At 35.4% G+C, this 20213-nt stretch overlaps 1 protein-coding gene across 2 annotated transcripts in view; it reads right to left on the bottom strand.

Moving 5' to 3' along the window:
- Positions 1-5417: 5417 nt before the first annotated feature.
- DKK2 (dickkopf WNT signaling pathway inhibitor 2) overlaps positions 5418-20213 on the bottom strand; it is a 162397-nt gene continuing 147601 nt past the window's right edge. For both annotated transcript variants that reach the window (XM_003772918.2, XM_031943427.1), the window contains exons 2-4: positions 12800-12950; positions 9625-9780; positions 5418-6731 (exon numbers count right to left, since the gene is read on the bottom strand). In XM_003772918.2, the coding sequence (XP_003772966.1) occupies positions 6481-6731; positions 9625-9780; positions 12800-12950 (558 nt within the window). In that variant the 3' untranslated portion in view covers positions 5418-6480. The remainder of the gene's footprint in view (positions 6732-9624; positions 9781-12799; positions 12951-20213) is intronic.

Below are 20213 nucleotides of genomic sequence, written 5' to 3'. Positions count from 1 at the left end.
TGGGATGCCTCCCAGATGTGCTTGGGCCTCTCCCTGCAGAGACTAAATAAATCCTTTCTCTTTGTACCTGAAGATGTCTCTGATTAGTCGATTTGGGAAATGGGGTCTAGCACCTGTTCCACACAGTTCTAACTCTAAGATATGATCTTATTGTCAAAACACCTTCAGGAAATATGCAATATTGAGAGCCATTTCAATTGTTCTGTTGGTGACTATATACTTTTGCTTTTATGTAATTTAAACTCTTCATCCCTGTTTCAAATATTTTCTAGAATCAAATATTGGAGATGGTAGTTTGTCTTCTGAAAAGATAGCATCACATTTTATTAACAAAGCTGTTGGTCTCAGGCTGAGGTATCCAGGGTGAATTGTCCACGCTTTTCCCACCACTCTCCTTGTACATTAGGCTAGGAAAAGCAAATGACTAGGGGAAAAAATGGCATACAATGGGGCAGAATAGGATTTAACAGAGTGAATTATTAGAGCTAGTTGACCTTCAATTAATCCCCACATTTAACAAATTGTTGGACACAGTTCTCTTTTATTATCCTGACTCAGTTTCCCTAATTATCCTGACTCAATTTCCCTAAATTGTCCTGACTCACTTTCTCTAATTGTTCTGCTTCAGTTTATAATTATCAGCTCAAAGCTCAGTCCTGCAAAACCTCCCCTCCCTCTTTATCAGAATATTTGATAAGGATAAAAGATCTTATGTTTTAGAATATCAGAATGCCTCTCCCCATCCCAAGCTGTCTGAATGTCAGATACCATCATATCAAGATGCCTGCCCCATCTCTGCACCGCTCTCAGCACCCAGCATCCACTTCTGCCTCCCTCTACCCCCTGAGTCTGAGCCATGTGTATTTAGGTCATTGAGAACTCACATTGTTTGCTGGATTATTGGAGATGATAGTCTCATTCAGCCCTGGGACCAAACCATGGATCCATTTGGTCCCAGTAAATCTCTCCCTTTCAAATAAAATATCAAATACTCTCTAATTTCTATCTTGCCTCAGTTTCTCCAGCATTACAAAATGAGAAAACTGAAGCCTTATTAAATGAAGTCTCTTGCCTTAGCAGATAAATGGAAAAATCTGGATTAGAGCCCATATATCTTCCTCAGTAGAATGGAACTACTTGATTCTAATGGAATGACGTGTTGAAAAGAGCCTGCAAATGAAAAAAACAAAAACAAAAACAAAAAACTTGAATTCTTATTTTAGATGCCTAACTTTTTAGGCAAATTATTTACTCTGCCTATGATTTGCTTTCTTGAATATTGGATCTTCTGACATCTCAAAGGTTGTTGATGGGAAAAATAAAATAATGTATATAAGAAGGATGCAGTGAACTCTGTAAAAATTGTGTAAAATAATCACTGAAACTATGTCCCCTTTGATCTGCAAAAGAAGAGAGATTGGGGTCTCCCAGGCTCCAGAGAGTCTAGGAAGAACTAGACCAGTATCATTCAATTGTAAATCTTGGGCAAATCAGTCCTCATTGATCTTTGCGTGGGGGGGGGGGGGAACCAGATCCCCCATTCAGGCTGAAAAAGTCTTCAAAGTGATTTTCATTCAATTGGGAGATCCTGGTCTGATAATCAGTTCAAACTGCCCCCAAATTTTCTCATAAAATAGGTTTTTTTGCCAATTCATTCTTGCAAATTTCTTCATTAAGAAATGTGCCCCCTAAGGGAAAGCCTGTTAGTGAAAAATGAAACTTCCTTTTTTTGCCACAGATTTTGGGGTTTTAGAATTCTTTCGCTTTTGAATCAGTGTCTCAGAGCAGAGGGGATCTCATTCCTACACATCATCAAGAACACTTTTAAATATAGTAAGATTGAATTCAAAATTACTGCTATTGTTATTAATATTACTTTTTCCAGTGGAACTGATACTCTCTAGATCTCTTTTGAATAAGGTAGGTAGACACTATATCTTCCTGAAGATGCTTGGAAGAAAGGAAGACGGAACCCAAATGAATTAAATTTTTGACTAAATTTTCTTAGTACCAACAATGATTTGTTTCTCTGAGATTTCCTTAAGACCAACTAGTTTTATTCCAACTGTATCCCTTTCCGAAAATGTTCCCTTTTCTTGAACTATTTCAAGCCAGATGTTGCATTCCTTTGAACCAAACGCTTAAAAAAAAATTAAAAAAAGGAATTCTACTTAGTGCCTACCTCCTTCCCCTCTAGCCAGCCTCCCAGGATTGCCTTGATCAGGGCCATTTCTTTTCCTTCCCTTTTGTAAATTTCCCCCCATCCCCATCCCCTAACCTATTCTTAACAATGAGTGAGCTTTTCCTGTACTTGTTTTTCAATGTTAATTAACAAATACCAATTCTCTTCTGTAACATTCAGACAAAATTTAGAGAAACTTTATACTCATTAAAGAAGCAAATCCCACACGCTCTCCAGCTGTCTCCACCTCTTTGATTAAAAGGGACTTTTTGCATAGCATTCCAGCATTTTTCCACACCCAACATTTGGTTTTAAAGGTCCCAACCCAATACTTGTGAGTTTACCCCTACCCTCACCTCTGTATAATATTCAAGACCCCCTTAACAAAAAGTTTAAGGAGAAGTTTCAATGTAGGTTTCTCTTAGGCATTATAAAAGGCAGCATTGCCACATTTGGGGTTTGGGAAATCAAAAAACATGTGTTAAACAGCTTGAATATTACTACATGAGTCTCAAAGATACTGTAAATTTACAATTATCTAAATTTGATTTAACCATGGCCTAAAATGGGACCACAGAATGAGTGATTGTTTGACATAGAGAAGAAGGCAGCTGGGAGGAGCGAAACATAAGGTAGGAAAAAAAGATCCTAGAAATCACAGTTTTTTAAATCTATAGCAAGAGCTGAAGACATTTAAAAAAATCCAAGCCTAGCTAATCTGATGTCCTCCATCTGTTCATATCCTTTGAGGCTGACCAGCTATTAAATATAAAATAATGACTAAAGTAACAGGTGCAGAGGGATGGGAAGGTGTGGAACCAGTAAAACAACTCTGTGGCATCTCGCAGAGATGCTGATCCACAAGTTTAAAAAATTGTGCCCAGCCAGATTTCATGACATGTGTGAGAGGCATGATGTCAAATAGATTTCTTTTGGAAATTTCATTTACTTTCATACTTATATTCCTCTAGAATTCACAGTTACTTTCTGACACAGTAACTTAAGGCAAAAATTAGAAAAAGCTGACTTTGGCAAATTACCTTCTCAATACCATTCATTAGTTTGATGTCAGTGGGAGCCCTAGTCAAACACTTCTGTTAAAATAATTCCTGATACCCACTGCTGTGACTTTATCATTTTCATCCTTACAGGCTTCCTTTGGCTCTCCATTGCCACCTGTATCAAATTTAAACTTCTCATTTCGTCTTGAAGTTTTTCCACTGCTCCTCCCTGTTTAAAGTACCCGCCAAATGTCTCTTATTCTCCATGCTAGTAACTGAGCTCCCATTTTTCTCATTTTCTTTCACCATTCTCTCATCCCAGTCTATCTTGTTTGTCCTTCCATCTAACCCCAGTGGTTTGGTAGGGAGTGGGGAAGTGGGGGGAGGAGAGCTTTTATTCCAAAGCTGTGTCAGCTTTCAGGTTAAGATACTTAGTTTTGAATTATTGCCTTGTCATGGGCTCTGAACTTGAATTTCCTTTTGCCAAGAATGGAGATAATATCTATACAATCTACTTCACAAGGTGCCATGAGAAATGTACCTTATAGACTTCAATGTATTTTAGATATATCAACTAATATTATTATTTCATATTATTCATCATTTATTTCTTGACCCTTTTAATTCTTTGTGCAATCTTTTTCTGATCTATAAAGTTAGTTGACATGAGACCAATACATGGAAGTTCATAACTATGCTCATTTTATTCTAGGTAATTCACATAGTTACCTCCTGAGAAGAATCTGTTCTTTCTCTGCTTTAGTTAAAAATCAAGCCCAATGAAGGAGAAACACTATCTTAACCATGTCTTGCATATTTTTTCATTGATTCTTTAAATAACAAGATAATATGGGATGGGATGTTAGAGAGCACATAATAAAATCCTTCCATTTCACAGATGAGAAAATTGAGGAGCAAAGAGATTAGGTGACTTGCCTAAGATAACGTAAGTAGTAAGAAACAGAGAGAATTTGAGTCCAGATTCTTAAAGCAATGCTCTTTCCATGATGCCTCATTGAATTCTCCTAATTCTCTTCTTACAAATATAAATCATCATCATCATTCTTCTCCTTATCATCACATCATTTTCTATCCAGGGAATTAATACCAAAGTAAGAGTTGACACATACATTTCACTAGTACTGGAGGCATATCAAACTTTAGCTGCTACCTTCTTTGAGGATATCCTTCCTTTTCCTAAAAAATGGATAGCAGGAATATTTGTCACTATTCATATAAAAGAGAATCCATGGTTAGCATTCTGGTGAACTGGGGAGTGGTGAAAAAAACAGTCTAAATATCATCAGCAGCAACCATATGAAAACCAAAAAGCATTGATCTATGGAATGGGAGTATAAATAATCTATACCTATAATTTCATCAGTATAAGGAGCTCAATGTGGAAACTCCCTCCATCAATGGATATCAGTAACTCATGGGACACTTAGCAGTAGAATGACTTGCTCTCATGTTCATATAGTAAAGTTAATATGCCTTAGTGAATTCTTTTCCTAAGAATCCATTCTCTACACACAAATATGTGACTCTCATGGACTTTTGTCAAAATAGATAGCTCTAAAGGACAATTTAACTGTCGTCCAATGAGAATCATTAACATTTCTTTAGCCAATGATGAAATGGCTCTCTCTCTCTTGTCAGCTGATTCTCTTGCTATGGGTTTATTTACCCAACTCTATAAAAACTAATTTTTCTACATCCAGCCAAATCTTCTTTTGCTACTTGTGAAGTAACACCTTTCTTTATACAAATATAACCCACCTTTGCACTGTAAGGATTATGCAACAAACCCCATAAGCAATGTCAGCACTTTTTTCAAATTTGTCAAAGTTTAGCCTAGAGAAGAAAAGGTTGAAGAGAATATGATATCTGTCTTCAAGTACCTGTCAGACTGCCACAGGTCAGATTTCTTGTCTGTTGCTTATTGACTGAGGCAGAGCAAGCACTATGGGAAGAAATCAGAGGGAGACACATTTTAGCTTAGGACAATGGAGAATATCCTTGCCATTGGCCTCTGTCCAACAGTAGAATGGAAAGCCTTAGGGAATGCTCCTTGTGATTATTGAAGTAAAGACCTTATAGTCATCTTAGCAGGCACATAAAGAAAGTACATGTACCTGAGCAGGAGGTTAGATTAGATGACCTCCAAAGTTTCAATCAGTTCTGATATTACATGGAAATTCTTTCTGTAATCAAAACACACATAAATGTAGATGTGATATTTGAAAAAAGAGAAATTTAATATATTTAATCTTATTTATACATTTCCCCTAAATTACAAAGTCAACAGGCTGCAAATATATTCTGCTACAAAGCTTTCTGTAAGAAATATCTCTATAAGAAAATACATCTCATTAAACATTCCCTATAAATAAATTACTTCAAATAATCATTTTTGAACAGTTAGGGTAGATCAGACACAAGGGGAGTCATGCAGAAGCCAGCATATAAATGTAATTGATGCATAGAAATGGTTCATGGAAATGCTGCATTTTTTCACTTCTTCAAACTCACAGAAGCCTATTTGTACACACTCCGAATATTATATAGATTGGCAAACAGTGTATTATATGTATATATTTTTTTATCAGTTGTGGGGAATATTTGTAAATCTTAATCATTCTTTTTAAGTGTGGATGGGAACTCAGATTCCTAAGAGAGTAGGAAGAGGAAGAGAAAAAGGAGGAGAAGGAGAAGAAAGAAGAAAGAAGATTCTGACATCGGACCATGTACAACATTTTAACTAAAATTATGGACTTGTGGACACTGTAAATGTAATTCAGATACTGTTTACCATTTATACCATTCCTCTAGCTCTTGTCATTTTCCAGCATCTGGCATGATACCAAAATGGACTTCAAGAATAATATTTCATATAAATCTGGCTTCATAGAACTTCAATTTGTCTACTCTTCCAATAGTCATTAACATCCTCATGGAAACCTATTCTCTGGCACAGTCTAAATTTATGGGAAGACAAATGATAAATGTCAAAATTTTCCACTCCATGCTTTTTTTTTTTAATAGCATTTTCACAAATGTTTACATTATTTACATAAACAAGTTTGCATAATGGAAACTTTCCAGCATTGGATGTTGGCCAACCATTCCAAACTACTTTGAAGGACTTTAGTGATTGATTAGTTTCTTTTCATTTTTTGGTGATCTATACAATCCTCATTTGAGCCCTTCAGCTTTGTTATCTCCCTTTTCCACCATGACATAAAGCATTAAATACACAAATTCACAGTCTTCTAGGGATGTTTTCCTCATTTCAAGTCATATTTTCTGACACACATGGAGTCTGGCTTTGGAGGAGTAGGTAGCATCTTTCCATACTTTGCAAGACAGGCCTTTGGCACAGTCACACCGCTGAAAGATCTCCAGGCCATGAGAGCCCTTCTTACGTTGCTTGGTGCACACCTCCCCTTGATGTAGCACTGGTTTGCAAATCTTGGTCCAGAAGTGACGAGCACAGCAAAATCCTTCCATGCAGTCTGAAGACCTTAAGCAGGGATCTCCTTCATGTCCTGAGGAGATAAACAGATGATTGTTATTTCCTCATTCTGATAACAGTTCTTTCAAATCAGACAGCATGGTACAATGGCAACAACTCTAATTCAAGAATGAGAAGATTTGTGTTCAACTCCCATATCTGATTGTTTCCCATCTGTAGGAGGGGGTGTTATGGACCTCAGTTTCCTCATCTTTAAAAGGAGGAAGTTTGAATAATGGTCTTTAAAATTCCTTCCAGCTCCAAATCTAGGATACTATAACATTAAATAAATTATTTTGGAACCTTCTTAAATATTCTTATACACAATATTTTCCACATGAATATTTCTTGTTATTTAAATAATTTGGCATATTTCCCCCATCTTAACTTTTGAAAATCCATCACTGTCAACTTTTGACTACTAAAGAGCTGACAATTCTGTTTGTAAAATATCCAAGTCCTTACCCTATCCCACTCTTACTCCTTTTCCATATTGCTTTTATTCTTATCATTTCCTAATGTCAAAAATATAAAAAATAGTTGAAACCCCAAACAGTCAATGTTATGCTTCACTGGAAACTTCAATAAAAAATGAGACTGGCAAAACTTTAACATTCAAACTTCATTTCCAAATCATTATTTCCATTATTCATATCAGCTCTGTATTTCATGAATAAGGATGCTATATACCCATTATAAGAAAAATTTGGAAATAGAGGGATGAGGCCAAGGGAATTCCTGAGGTAAAGAGGTGCCATCCATTTAACATCACAACTCCTATTGTTGCCTTAAAATTTATAGAGCATTTTTCTCACGCAAATAATGTGAAATATATAGAGTAAATGTCATTATTCCCATTTTACAGATGAAAAAACTGAAACTCAGTTAAGTTCCCATTTCACTTGGCCACATAAAAAACAAATGCCATATATGAGCTTTAAACCTAGGTCTCCTGACTCAACTTCTAGTGTTCAATTTGCTACATTATCTGAGATATTACCAGAAGTAAACCATTCTATAATATGGCTTAGGGACAATTTCCTGAAGGACTAGAAATGTTGCCAAATATTGTTACCTAAGAATATCTCTTCTCCCCACTCCCAACCCCCTACCCACCCTCCTCTCTCTCTTTGTCTCTCTCTCTCTATCTCAAAAAAAAAGGTATACATGAAAAATTAGGAAGTTTACTGAAACGAAAAAAAAAAAAAAACAACCAATAAATGTTATTCTAGGTGGTCCTTACTAAGCTTGGAAAAAATGAGAGTTACAGAGAAAGAATGTGATAGCCTTTATTCAGCAATGCTTTGGGAAAAGGATGATCTATTGATGGAACATGAGTACTGATTCCCCAGTTTGTCCAATTGTTATTGCTTCTGTTTTGTAAATGGAAAATTAATATTACTAAAATGAGATTGAAATCTTGTCATTAGAAAATATCAGATGATCTTCATAAATTATCTGCTTAAATTCTAAAACAATATTTTTCTATAGTCTATTTTCAATTCAACTTAATGAAACAGACATTTATTAGTCAGTAAGTACACATTTAACAATTTTTTGTTTAGTCATGTCTTCATGACCACATTTAGGGTCTTGGCAAAGATATAGGAATGGTTTCCCATTTCTTTCTACAGCTTGTTTTACAGAGGAAGAAACTAAAGCAAACAGAGTTAAGTGACTTGCCCAGAGTCATAGAATTAGTAAATGTCTGAACCTGGATTTAAATTCATGAAGATAAGTCTTTCTGACTTCACATCTACCACTGTATCATCTAGCTATCTTAAACACTGATGATGCAAATAGAAACAGCTCATTGTGTTAAAAACTTTACAGCAGCTAGGTGCTATAGTAGATAGAACGTGAGGCCTGATGAGCTCAATTCCAACCTCAGACACTAACTAGCTTTGTGACTCTGAATAAATCATTTAAACCTGTTTGCCTCAGTTTCCTCATATGTAAAATGAGCTAGTGAAGAAAATGAGAAACCACTCTAGTGTCTGCAAAAAAAAAAAAAATCCAAAACAAAACAAATGGAGTCATGAAGAGTTGTACCTGACCAAAATAATGTAACAATAATAACAAATTCACATGGCATTTATTCTGTATATTCTTATGCATGCCATTATTGTCTTCTCCATTAAAATCTAAAGTCCTTGTGAATAAGAATTGCTTTATTCTTTGTTTAAGTATCTTAATGCTTACACAGTTCTTAGCATGTGGTAGTTGTGTAATATGTGTTTCTTTCTCTATTTTAAGTAGTATTTTATCTAATTACACGTATTGACAAATTTCAACATTTGTTTAAAAATTCTGAGTTTCAAATTTTCTTCTTTCCTCCCTCATTTTCTCTATCCCTAAGATGGTAAACAATATGACATAGGTTATATCATGTAAAATTTCTCTATTAGTCATATTGTTTCAAGTTTTTTTTTTTCTGAAATCATCATGTCTATCATTTCTTATAGTACAATAGTATTCCAATACATTTATATATAACACAATTTAATTGATTGATGTTATTCAAGATAACCAGCTAATGCTATGAGTTGCAGAACAGATGACAAACCGCACTCATAAATATTCAAGAGACTAAGCTTGTCAGTGAGGACATAAAGAGAAAATATAATACATTGTTTTCATTCAACAAGCTAATAATTTAAGATGTTAGAACCTCACATGACTATAAGAAAAGATAGAATGAGACAAGTGAAAAGAAGTTTAAACAAAGAACCATGTGCATATTGAAGGAGGTATAACAGCAAGAGAAGAAATGTCACTTCAATTGGACCTTGAAAGATTTCTACAAATGCAAATCATGGGGAATGGTAGTAGAGGAAATCTTGTGCAAACCTGTAAGTGGTTGTTTATTTAAGTCTGATATAAAGTAAAAACAAACAGACAACATATAACAGCTTTTGTAATCCAACCTTTTATGTGTGAAAGCTTAGAATTTGATCTTCCAAGATTCTGCCAGCCCAAGTCATGATGTGAATAGTGACCATGATTGCGATCTTTATGGCGTGTGCCATCCAATGCTGGGATGTGAGGAGTTAATATGCTTTCAGTAACTGGGATACAGATGCCTAGAAAGAATGATGGGAGAGGTTAAATTAATTCATTTATACTCACTAGTGATTTTCTATTTCTTTATCAAGTCATATAATGTAGACGGCCACAGATAGTGGGGGAACTCTGGGTAAGGTATAAGACCCTTCATCCCAGAGGGAACCTGCTGACATTGTTTGATTCAATTCCCTATCTCCCCTTGGGGCATCTCACCCACTTGTGTACTACTTGAAGCAAGGGATACTTAAAGTAAGAGGAATTTACATATCAATATCAAGGTGCTTATAGTTAACACATGTGCAGTGTGTTGTGGTGATGGGATGATGTCATGGTTCTACAGTTGTACACATGCTGTAGTTGGCACATGCTCAGTGTTCTGTAGTGATGTAATTATACTAAGGTATTTAAGGCCTGAGAGGACTTGAAATAAATGAACTCCATCTTTGACCATCCTTGTGAGTTTTCTGCCTTCATCACTCCTCCACTAAGGCCAAGGACTCGGGGTGGTCCCAAGTCCTCCAGAGAGCTAGTCCAGATGGTATATTTTGTCACCCCCCTCTTGAAGGCTCTAGAAAGCAGGATATTTTAATCATGCTGGTGTGGAGGTTCTAGAAAGCAATGGTATGTTTTGTTACCCTGACTTGGGGGCTCTAGGAAGCACACTACATTGCAACATTAAAAATAGGGGAGGGGAATTGATAAAAAAAATTACATTCTTCATTGACTGACTAAACAACAATCTCTTGTTAAGCATATGCTTTTTGCCTAGATTGTACTTTAAGGAGAGAATGAAAGAAGGGAGAGGGAAAGGAAAGAAAGAAGAAAGGAAGGAAGGAGGGAAGGGAGGAAGAGAGGAAGGAAGGAAGGAAAGGAGGAAAGAAAGAAGGAAGGAAAGGAAGGAGGAAAGGAGGGAGGGAAGGAAGGAAAGAAGATAGGAAGGAAGGAAGGAAGATAAGAAGGAAGGAAGGAAGGAAGATAGGAAGGAAGGAAGGAAGGAAGATAGGAAAGAAGGAAGGAAGGAAGATAGGAAGGAAGGAAGGAAGGAAGATAGGAAAGAAGGAAGGAAGGAAGGAAGGAAGGAAGGAAGGAAGGAAGGAAGATAGAAGAAAGAAGGAAGATAGGAAGGAAAGAAGGAAGATAGGAAGGAAGGAAGGAAGATAGGAAGGAAGGAAGATAGGAAGGAAGGAAGGAAGAAAGGAAGAGAGAAGAAGGAAGGAATAGAAGCCTTGATAGAGAGTTTCATTCCAAATTTGCCCAATTGCCTGTCTTCTGCAAACAATATATGTCTAGTCTATAGTACATTATAAATTGGAATAAGCTTTCTTTCGAGTCAGAGGATCTCACTTCCAAAACTTATGATTCATGTGTTGGCACATCATTTAACCTCTATAAGTCTCATTGTCCTTAATTGTTAAGAAAAGTTGAGTTAGATGGTCTCTAAAGTCCTGTATGATCTATAATTCCAGATCACTTTTCAAACTTCAGTGAGTGTATCAACAACTTTGTGAAAAATCTGTGCATCTCCTTCTTCTTCACACTGACTATAGATGTTAGCAAAGCACATCATCCCAGATCACAGGAATAGCCATAGGATAGGGCTATGTATAAATATGTTCATCTGTGTATGTCTTTGTACTTTCCAAGGTCAAAGATGAATAATTTGTATATTCTTATTGTCTGTGAATCCTTCCCACACCTTTAAATAGAATAGATTATCACAAAGGAAATTCATTGAGAAACACAGACCTGGGTGTTTTGAGACTCAAATGAGGAAATGAACATAAAACACTCTGTAAAGCTTAAAGAGATGTATAAATTACAGATGTTCATATTATTAATAATGTCAATTTTTATTCTTAATAATATTACTGTTATTATTATCTTAAAGTAATCAGGCTTCTGATCTGGTAGTAACATATACCCTGAGCCCTGTCCTATATTTTTGCTGAGTTCAAGGAATGTTTATCCTTGAGCTCATTTATAAATCATTTATAAATGATTTCATCAGACCTTGCTTATTTTCTTTAATTTATAAATATTCTTAATCCTAGAACAGTTTCTGTCCTTTGATTCTTCTCTACACATAACTGTTATTTAGGCCTTTTTAATTGAAAAGCACATTTAGCTGGGCATATGAAATGAATAATTAGAGAAGCAACACGAAGAGAAAGGAACAGGCATTTCTATAGTACCTACTATGTGCCAGGCATTGTGCTAAGTAATTTTTATAAATATTATCTCATTTGATCCTTAAAATAATCCTGCAAGGTAAATGTCATTATTCCCATTTTACAGTGGAGGAAACTGAGGCAGAAAGGATTTAAGTGACTTCCCCAAGGTCATACAGATAGTATCTGAGGCCATATTTAAATTCTATTCTTCCCATCTCTAGTTACCAATGTCCAAGAAAAGTAAATTTCAGGTAAAATTTACTTTCTAACACCTTTTGACAAACAAACTAGGCACCTAGTTGGCACTGAGGAGAGATAAATGTTGGACTTGAGAGTCAGGAAAACCTGAGTTCAAATTCTTATTCAGACACTGACAATATGTGATCTTGGGTATATTATTTAATTCACTCAGACTATTTTCTCATCTGTAAAATGGGAATAGCAACATCTGCCTTACAGAGCTATGAAACTCAAATGAGATAACTTATATAAAGTGTTTTGCATACTTTAAGTACATACACCCCTCACTCACCTACCTACACATAAAGTTTTACTGCAGTTTTAAGCTAAGTAAAAACTAATATCTATAGCTATCGATTATGTACTATGAACAATATATTAATGACATACAATATTTACATTATATTTTATGTGTTATTTATATATTATATTGTATGTGCTATTTTATATAATATTTAACATATAGAAGTATAATAACAATAATATATTCTATTTTTTCCCATCCCAGACTTCTGACTAAAAGGAGGGAATGCCCAAACTTTAAATCCATGATTCCTTAGTAATAAAATCTTTAGGACATATGGAAAGAGAAGAGGAGTGCTAGGAGAAAAGCCTATTCATGTACCATTGTTGCAACGGGTGCTGGGGCAGCACATGCCATCTCTATGGCAGCGTTTCTTTTTTCTCCGGCACACTAGGCAGGCTGAAGAACCCTGATGGGGACTGTTGCAATATCGTCCAACTTCACATTCTTTATCACTGCTACAAGGGTAGGCCTGTCAACAATTTTTTAAAAATTAGGAATTATGGTTAGATTATCAAATGCATCTGGGGAAGAAATAAAATCAAAGTCAAATAAATAACCAAAACATTTCACAAATCAAACTAGAAAAACAATATTAATATGGTATTAAATATATCTCTTATATAGTACTAATCACTCTTCAAAACCTTAATGTTAATTATTGCTTTAATATTGAATAATGAATAAGAATAATGAAGAAACATTGGGAAAAATTTCCATTTTTAGGAACTTTATTATTAAACATTAGAAAGACTATTGAGCAATAGACAAGTTTCAATGAGCTCTGACAACATGGTAGTTGTGGCCAGGGACTCAAATGATTAGAAATTTACTACATAGGTTTTGAAGTCTCTAGTCCCTAAAGTAGCTTCATCTATCTGATTGAAGGTAAGAATTCACTGAAAATCTATCCCGCTGGGATATGTCCAAAATAAAATAAAAGGAATGACTGATATTTCCTTGTTGGAACAAAAATAAGATACACATCATATTCCTGAATAGGAGGAGCAAGCATATGAGGTAAAATGTGATTCAGAGAGAAATTTAAAAAGAGTTGAATAGATTTGGAGTATAAGATTGAGTAAAAGAAGCAGAACTAGAAATAGGCAAATGGAGTTACCTTGCCATTTAAATCATCATGTTATTTACAAGACAAAAAAAATTCAGTCGACAATTTGACCATTTATTGCACCTTTATAAGAACAGACCCATCCTGTAGTCTAAATTACTTTTGAGTCACTCAGTCAACAAGTATAATCACTGTCTGACTAGGCACTGTCTTAAGTAAACATTGAGTTACAAAGTAAGACAAAAATAAATAAATAAAAAGGACTTTGATTACTATATAAATGACTTCTGGGAATGTGAATGACACATTCAATGAAATAGTTAAATCTGAATGCAAATTTGTATTTGCAGGAAAAAATGTTTTGTAGTTTCTTACATTATAATAAAATACAAAAGCTTATTACTCTGACCCTTTATTATTGCATTTCACTTTCCTTCTGAGGTTCATCGAAGTTAGGATTCATAGCACTTGAGAAATTCCTTATTAGTTTAATTTCTGCTAGTTAAAACACCAAAAAGAATTTTTTAGAATATTACATTTTCTATCCTGAATTGAATTGCATATTAAGACACATTTCCAATCACATCAGGTTCAATGTCACTTCCCCTCTCTGCACCTCAATTTCCTCATTTGAAAACTAAGAGCTAGACAGAATAATTTCTGATGTCTGTGATCTAAGAAGATCATTTTTATGCATTGCTTTAAGTAGCATGTGGTAGGAGCATCAGCCAGAGATTCTAAAGAGCAAGGATTTGAATCCCATTTCTCATACTCTTAAACCATGTGATCTTTACTTCAATTGCATCACCTATAAAAGGTAGATGACACCTGTGCTGACTATCTCCCAAGACTCTCATGAATGGAAAGTGCTTGCAGCCAGAAAAACATTATAATAAATTTAAGCTTTTGTCCATTTATCTTAGAATCACATTTCATGTCATAGTTGATGCTTTCTTGGTTTTCTCAGATTCATCACTTCCTTCTTTTCTATATCTTCCAATTTTACCCCCTTTTTATGACTTTCCCCTCAGATGAACATATTATCCAAGTCAGTCAGTAGCTTTTGTTGCCTTTAGTTTTCAAAGTTTTCAGAAATGTTGGAGTTTTGCACTTTAGGAAAAATCATCTTAGAGCATCATTATAATTTATTTTGTCCCTTTACCTCCACACACTACCAGCCTATCCAAAAACAGAACTCAAGTACACATGTAGATCTCTAATTGTGAGTGTTTTTTTAAACAATATATGGTGATAATTTCTAATAAGTACTTCCTGCTTCAAAGAGTAGTGATCTATAGAGCTAGACCTGCAATTAGTCTTTCTAGCCAGGAACTCTATCATGACAACTGGAAAAAACCTGCATGAGGTTTCTGAACATATATTAAATTTTCTTTTTTTCAGAACATAAAACAAAAGGTCCCCCTTTCCCCAATCCACTCTCCTTCCTCCTCCCTACCCCAAATCCAGCTACCCAGTCAAGCACTTAACTCCTTTGGGAATAAGATTCACATTTTTTCTTAATTTGTTAAATTGTTGTTTTGCAAGAGATATTTGATGTCTCTTACAACTTTTTGATGTCTCATTTCCCCCTTAAAAATAGGGCATATCCTTCCAAAGAAAAACAACCACAATTACCTTCCCCCTTTAAAAAGAGATTATAATCATTGAAGAAACAACAATTTTCAGAGAATTTTGCATTTAGTTCAACAGTTGTATTCTTGGTTTTTTTCAGCTGAATGTATAAAACTACTGGTAACTTTATACTTCTATGGTTAATGTTTTTATCAGAATGGATGATTCCTTTGCTGATCCAGATAAAAAAATTTCTTCCTGCCTTAGTAGAGCATAGACTTTTAGGAGCAAAGCTGAGGATTGAATTCATTTCTTGTGGCTCCAAATCTGATGTTCTTTCCACTATATAATGCTGATCTTATACTTCTGGATGTCCTCAAATGTTAGTAATTTTTCTGATATCTAGCCTAAAATAGGCTTTGTTACAACTTTAGCCCATAGCTTCTAGTTATTTTCTCTGAGGCCAAAAAGGACCATTCAAATGTAGACCTCCTCTACATTACAATCCTTTATGTAGTTGGACCATAGGTTTCAAGTACAGGTCAGACAATGGGCAATGTGTATACACCAGACAATAAGACAAAAGATTTGCCTGTACAGGTGTGGAGAGACTCAATGCCAAGATGACCACAGAGTAACTAATATCTCAGCCACAGTACATTTTGAACAATTGTCTAAGTTATTGGAGGATTATGGTCAATATCCTTGTGTTGTGGTCAATGGCCAGGTCTACTTGAAGTTCTGTGAGCAACTCCCATCTCTAAGAGACCCTTTGTATTGGCTGCCATCCATCCCTGAAGTCTTTCCTAGTCCTTATTATCCACCTCAAGTGATAATAATCTTCCCTTCTCAGACTATTTTAGTCTTATTTCTTATAAGTAATTAGAGCAGCTAGGTATTATGGTGGATAGAAAGCTAGATCTGGAGTCAGAAAGAAATTAGTTCAAATACAGCTTCAAGCACTTCCTAATCATATGACAATGGACAAATCATAAATCCTCAATTTCATCATTTATAAAATGGGGATAGTAATAGCACTTACTTCCCAGGGTTGTTGTGAGAATCAAATAATATAATAATTGTATATGCATATTGTCTGGCATATAGTGCTGTAGAAATGTTAGCTATTATTATATCTTGTACATACCTGGTTATTTTGTCCTCCATTAGAATGTATGCTCTTGGCTCTCTCTCCCTTTCTCTCCTGATCCCTATCTCTCTGTCTCCTTTCTTCCCCTGTCCCTCCCACAGTTGGTCAGGCATTTTAGGCAGTTGGCAGGGAGGTGCCCATATCTTGTCACTGTTAAGGTGCAGTATCCTTTAGCATCCCTGCTGAGTATCTCTCTAAAGAGCTCGATCACATTTTATCTAGATAAAAGCATCTTGAGCATTATATGTGGACAAATTATTAAGAGCTACAGTGAAGAGGGTGAATACACCCAGCCAGCATATTCTGAAAATTCCTTGAACAGGGCAAGTCAGAAAAAAATCAGTTCAAATATAGCATCAGGCACTTTCTAGCTATGTTACAATAATGATAATAATAGCATAATAAAACAATTACTGCATTTCAGCAGGGAAGGTTTCCTCCAAACCTGTTCTCTACTCATCCACTATGAGGCCTCTGATCCCTCCTATTCTTGAAATGATGCTTGTGTAGCTACCTCCTGGCATGAGGATGTCCATGGAAGGCCATATGCCTATGATACCTGGCCCTCCATTGATGAGCTTCCTTCCTTATCTTATGATGGTGTCCATTTACTCAGTAATGCCCAGACTAGACAGATAAAATAGAAAAAATATAAAGGAACCCATTTCTCCGTTTTCTATTCTTTGTTCTATTTCACCAAAATATCATGGTGCTAGGTCTCAAGCATTCTTTTGCCCACTACTTATCCTTTTGAAATGTTGACACTCTTATATTGCTGTCATTTCCCCATGATTCCCCTTCTCCTGCTCTCCAGTATATCTCTCCCCTGTTATAAATAAGCACATTAAAAATAATTATACATTGGAAAAATCTAAATATTTTCCTTCTTCTGCATCTGTAATTTAAAACCTCTCTGCTAAAAAGAAGAAAACACTTCACTAATCCTCTGAAGTCACAGTTGCATAATGCATTGATCAGAATTTCCAAGTCTTTATGTTGTTGTGGTGGTTGGGTAAATTTTTTTCTTGTTTCTGCTCTACCTTTAGTTCATACAAGCCTTTCCAAATTTCTGACTTTTCCATATTCATTTCTTACATCCCAATAATATTTCATTGCTTTCATGTACCATATGTTATTCATTTGATGTTTGTCAATTGATGAGCATTGTTTGCTTGTAGTTCTTTGCTACTATAAAAAGTGCTGCTTTAAATATTTTTGCATATATTGAATTTCCCCCTTTATCTTTGCTTTTCTTGTCAATAATGGTATCACTGAGTCAGAGAGGTAAGTTTTAATGACTTTTTAGAATAATTCTAAATCATTTTTCAGAACTATTAGACAAATTCACAGATCCGCCAAAGGTGCAATAGTGTGCTTATCTTTTCCATTGTCCTTCCATCCCACTGATCATTTTCATCTTTTGTCATCTTTTCCAATTTTATTGAGTGTAAAGTGGAACTTCAGAATTATCTTACTTTGTTCTCTTTTGTAGAGTTAGAGCATTGTGTCATGATTGTTAGCTAGCAGTTTTTCTTTTTTTTTTTCAAAGTGCCCTAGGGTCAGTTTTTAAACATGTAAGAAAAAACAATTTAAAAAGGACAAGTGGGGTGGAAATTCAGTTTATAATTGTATTGTGGTGTGTAAAAATAAAAGTATTGACTGTTTTAGCATTAAAAAAAAAAGAATGTATGCTCTCTGAGAATTGGAACTATTTTGTTTTGTTATGAATTTTGGTCTTTTTTTATTTCAAGTGTTTAGCACAATATCTGGCAGCTATTAATTGCTTAGCGAATAGGTAAGTAGCACAGGGAATACAGTACCAGGCCTAGACTCATAATTACTTGAGTTCAAATCTAACCTCAGACACTGAGTAGCTGCATGACCATGGACAAGTCACAACCCTATTTGTCTCAATTTTCTCATCTATAAAATAAAATGGAGAGGGAAAAAGCAGACCATTTTGGTATATTTTTCAGAAAACTCCAAATGGGGTCACAAAGAGCTCGACATGACTCATACACTAAATAATAGCAATAGTATTTATTGACTGATGGGAATGAGGGAGAGAGAGATAAAAAGGGGAAAGGCAGAAAAGGAATAAATCTTCAGTAATGAAAATTTAAGATTCTAGAAGAATTGACTTCAATTTAATCTTATCTTGAGAAACTATCAGATTATCTCTTTTCATGCAATCTTACATAAAATAAGAGTACCTCAATACAAAGTCCCATAAAATTAAAAGGATAATGGTCATGTTGAATAGACAAACTCAACATTCCCTCTCTGAGAGCTGGATTGCTGTCTTTTTTTTTTTTTTTTATTATAGCTTTTTATTTACAAGATATAAAGATATAAGCATGGGTAATTTTTCAGCATTGAACCTTATAAAACCTTCTGTTCCAACTTTTCCCCTCCTTCCCTCTCTCCCCTTCCCTAGATGGCAGGTAGATAAATACATGTTAAATCTGTTAAAGTATATGTTAAACACAATATATGTCTACATATCCACACAAATATTTTGCTATACAAGAAAAACCAGACTTAAAAATAAGGTAAAAATAATCTGAGAAAGAAATAAAAAATGTAAACGGACAAAAACAGGAGTGGAAATACTATGTTGTGGTTCACACTAATTTCCCATAGTTCTTTTACTAGGTGTAGCTGGTTCTCTTCATTATTGAACAAATGGAACTAATAGGGTTCATCTCATTGTTGAAGAGAGTCACGTCCGTCAGAATTGATCATCATATAGTGGAGGAGGCATTGTGTGTGATTATTATTTATGTAAAGCCCAAGCTAGCTCCCTGGAGGCCTCAGGTTCAGCCAGAGTCAGGATAAGCAAAAGTCTTCGGTCTTTAGGGGGAGAAGTGAAGGACATGGACAAAACTGCCAGGAGTTTTGCCAAGGATCCCTCCTTGATTCTAGAATCTACAATCTCCACACTTTTCTCCTTCTAGTTCTGTGGCCAAGTGAAGTTCTTTCTCTCTCTCACTCCACCCCCTAATCCTTACCTACAATTCTTTTAGCCCCAAACATTGAGCCAGCATTAACTGAGAGAAGAGCAATTCCAAACATATGCTAATAGAGTCATTGTCCAATAGGTAATTAGCCTTAAGTGCTTGATTATCTAATTAAAGTGCACCTATTCAGAGTTTCAGTCATTTACAATATAGTATTGTTGTTGAAGCATATAATGATCTCCTGGTTCTGCTCATCTTACTCAGAATCAGTTCATGTAAGTCTCTTCAGGCCTTTATGAAATCATCCTGCTGATCATTTCTTACAGAACAATAACATTCCTTAACATTTATATACCACAACTTATTCAGCCATTCTCAAATTGATGGGCATCCATTCAATTTCCAGTTTCTAGGCACTACAAAAAGGACTTCCACAAATATTTTTGCACATACAAGTCCCTTTCCCTTCTTTAACATCTCTTTGAGATTTAAGCCCAGTAGTAACACTGCTGGATCAAAGGGTATGTACATTTTGATAATGTTTTGATAATAAATTGTCCTCCAGAATGGTTGGATGAATTCACAATTCCACCAACAATGTATCAGTGTCCCAGTTTTCCCACATCCTCTGCAACAGCCAGCATTCATTTCTGCTGATCTGCTGTTTTGCAACCAAAGCCGAACAACCAACCTGTGGTAGACTCCTCCTTGCAAATTCTCCACCTGAGGAGACTGCACCCCGCCCCTGGTCCACTCAGCTTGTGCTAGCCTCTGTGTTCTGCCTCCTGGCCTGCATTGGCCTCCTCCCACCTGATCAAGACAGACCTTTTCTGGTGATCTTCCTGGTTATCTTCTGCTGGTAATTTGTTGTACTCCCAATATTCACGGATTCTTCCAGTCAAGCACTATTTCAGAGGCTGAATTTGGTAATCAGTAGTGAGGGTAGAAGGAGCTCAGAATGGATGGTTCTTTTCACCATCCTGA

The sequence above is a fragment of the Sarcophilus harrisii genome, chromosome 6 (assembly GCF_902635505.1).
Source record: "Sarcophilus harrisii chromosome 6, mSarHar1.11, whole genome shotgun sequence".
Classification (NCBI taxonomy): domain Eukaryota; kingdom Metazoa; phylum Chordata; class Mammalia; order Dasyuromorphia; family Dasyuridae; genus Sarcophilus; species Sarcophilus harrisii.
This window is presented reverse-complemented; position numbering and strand designations above follow the sequence as displayed.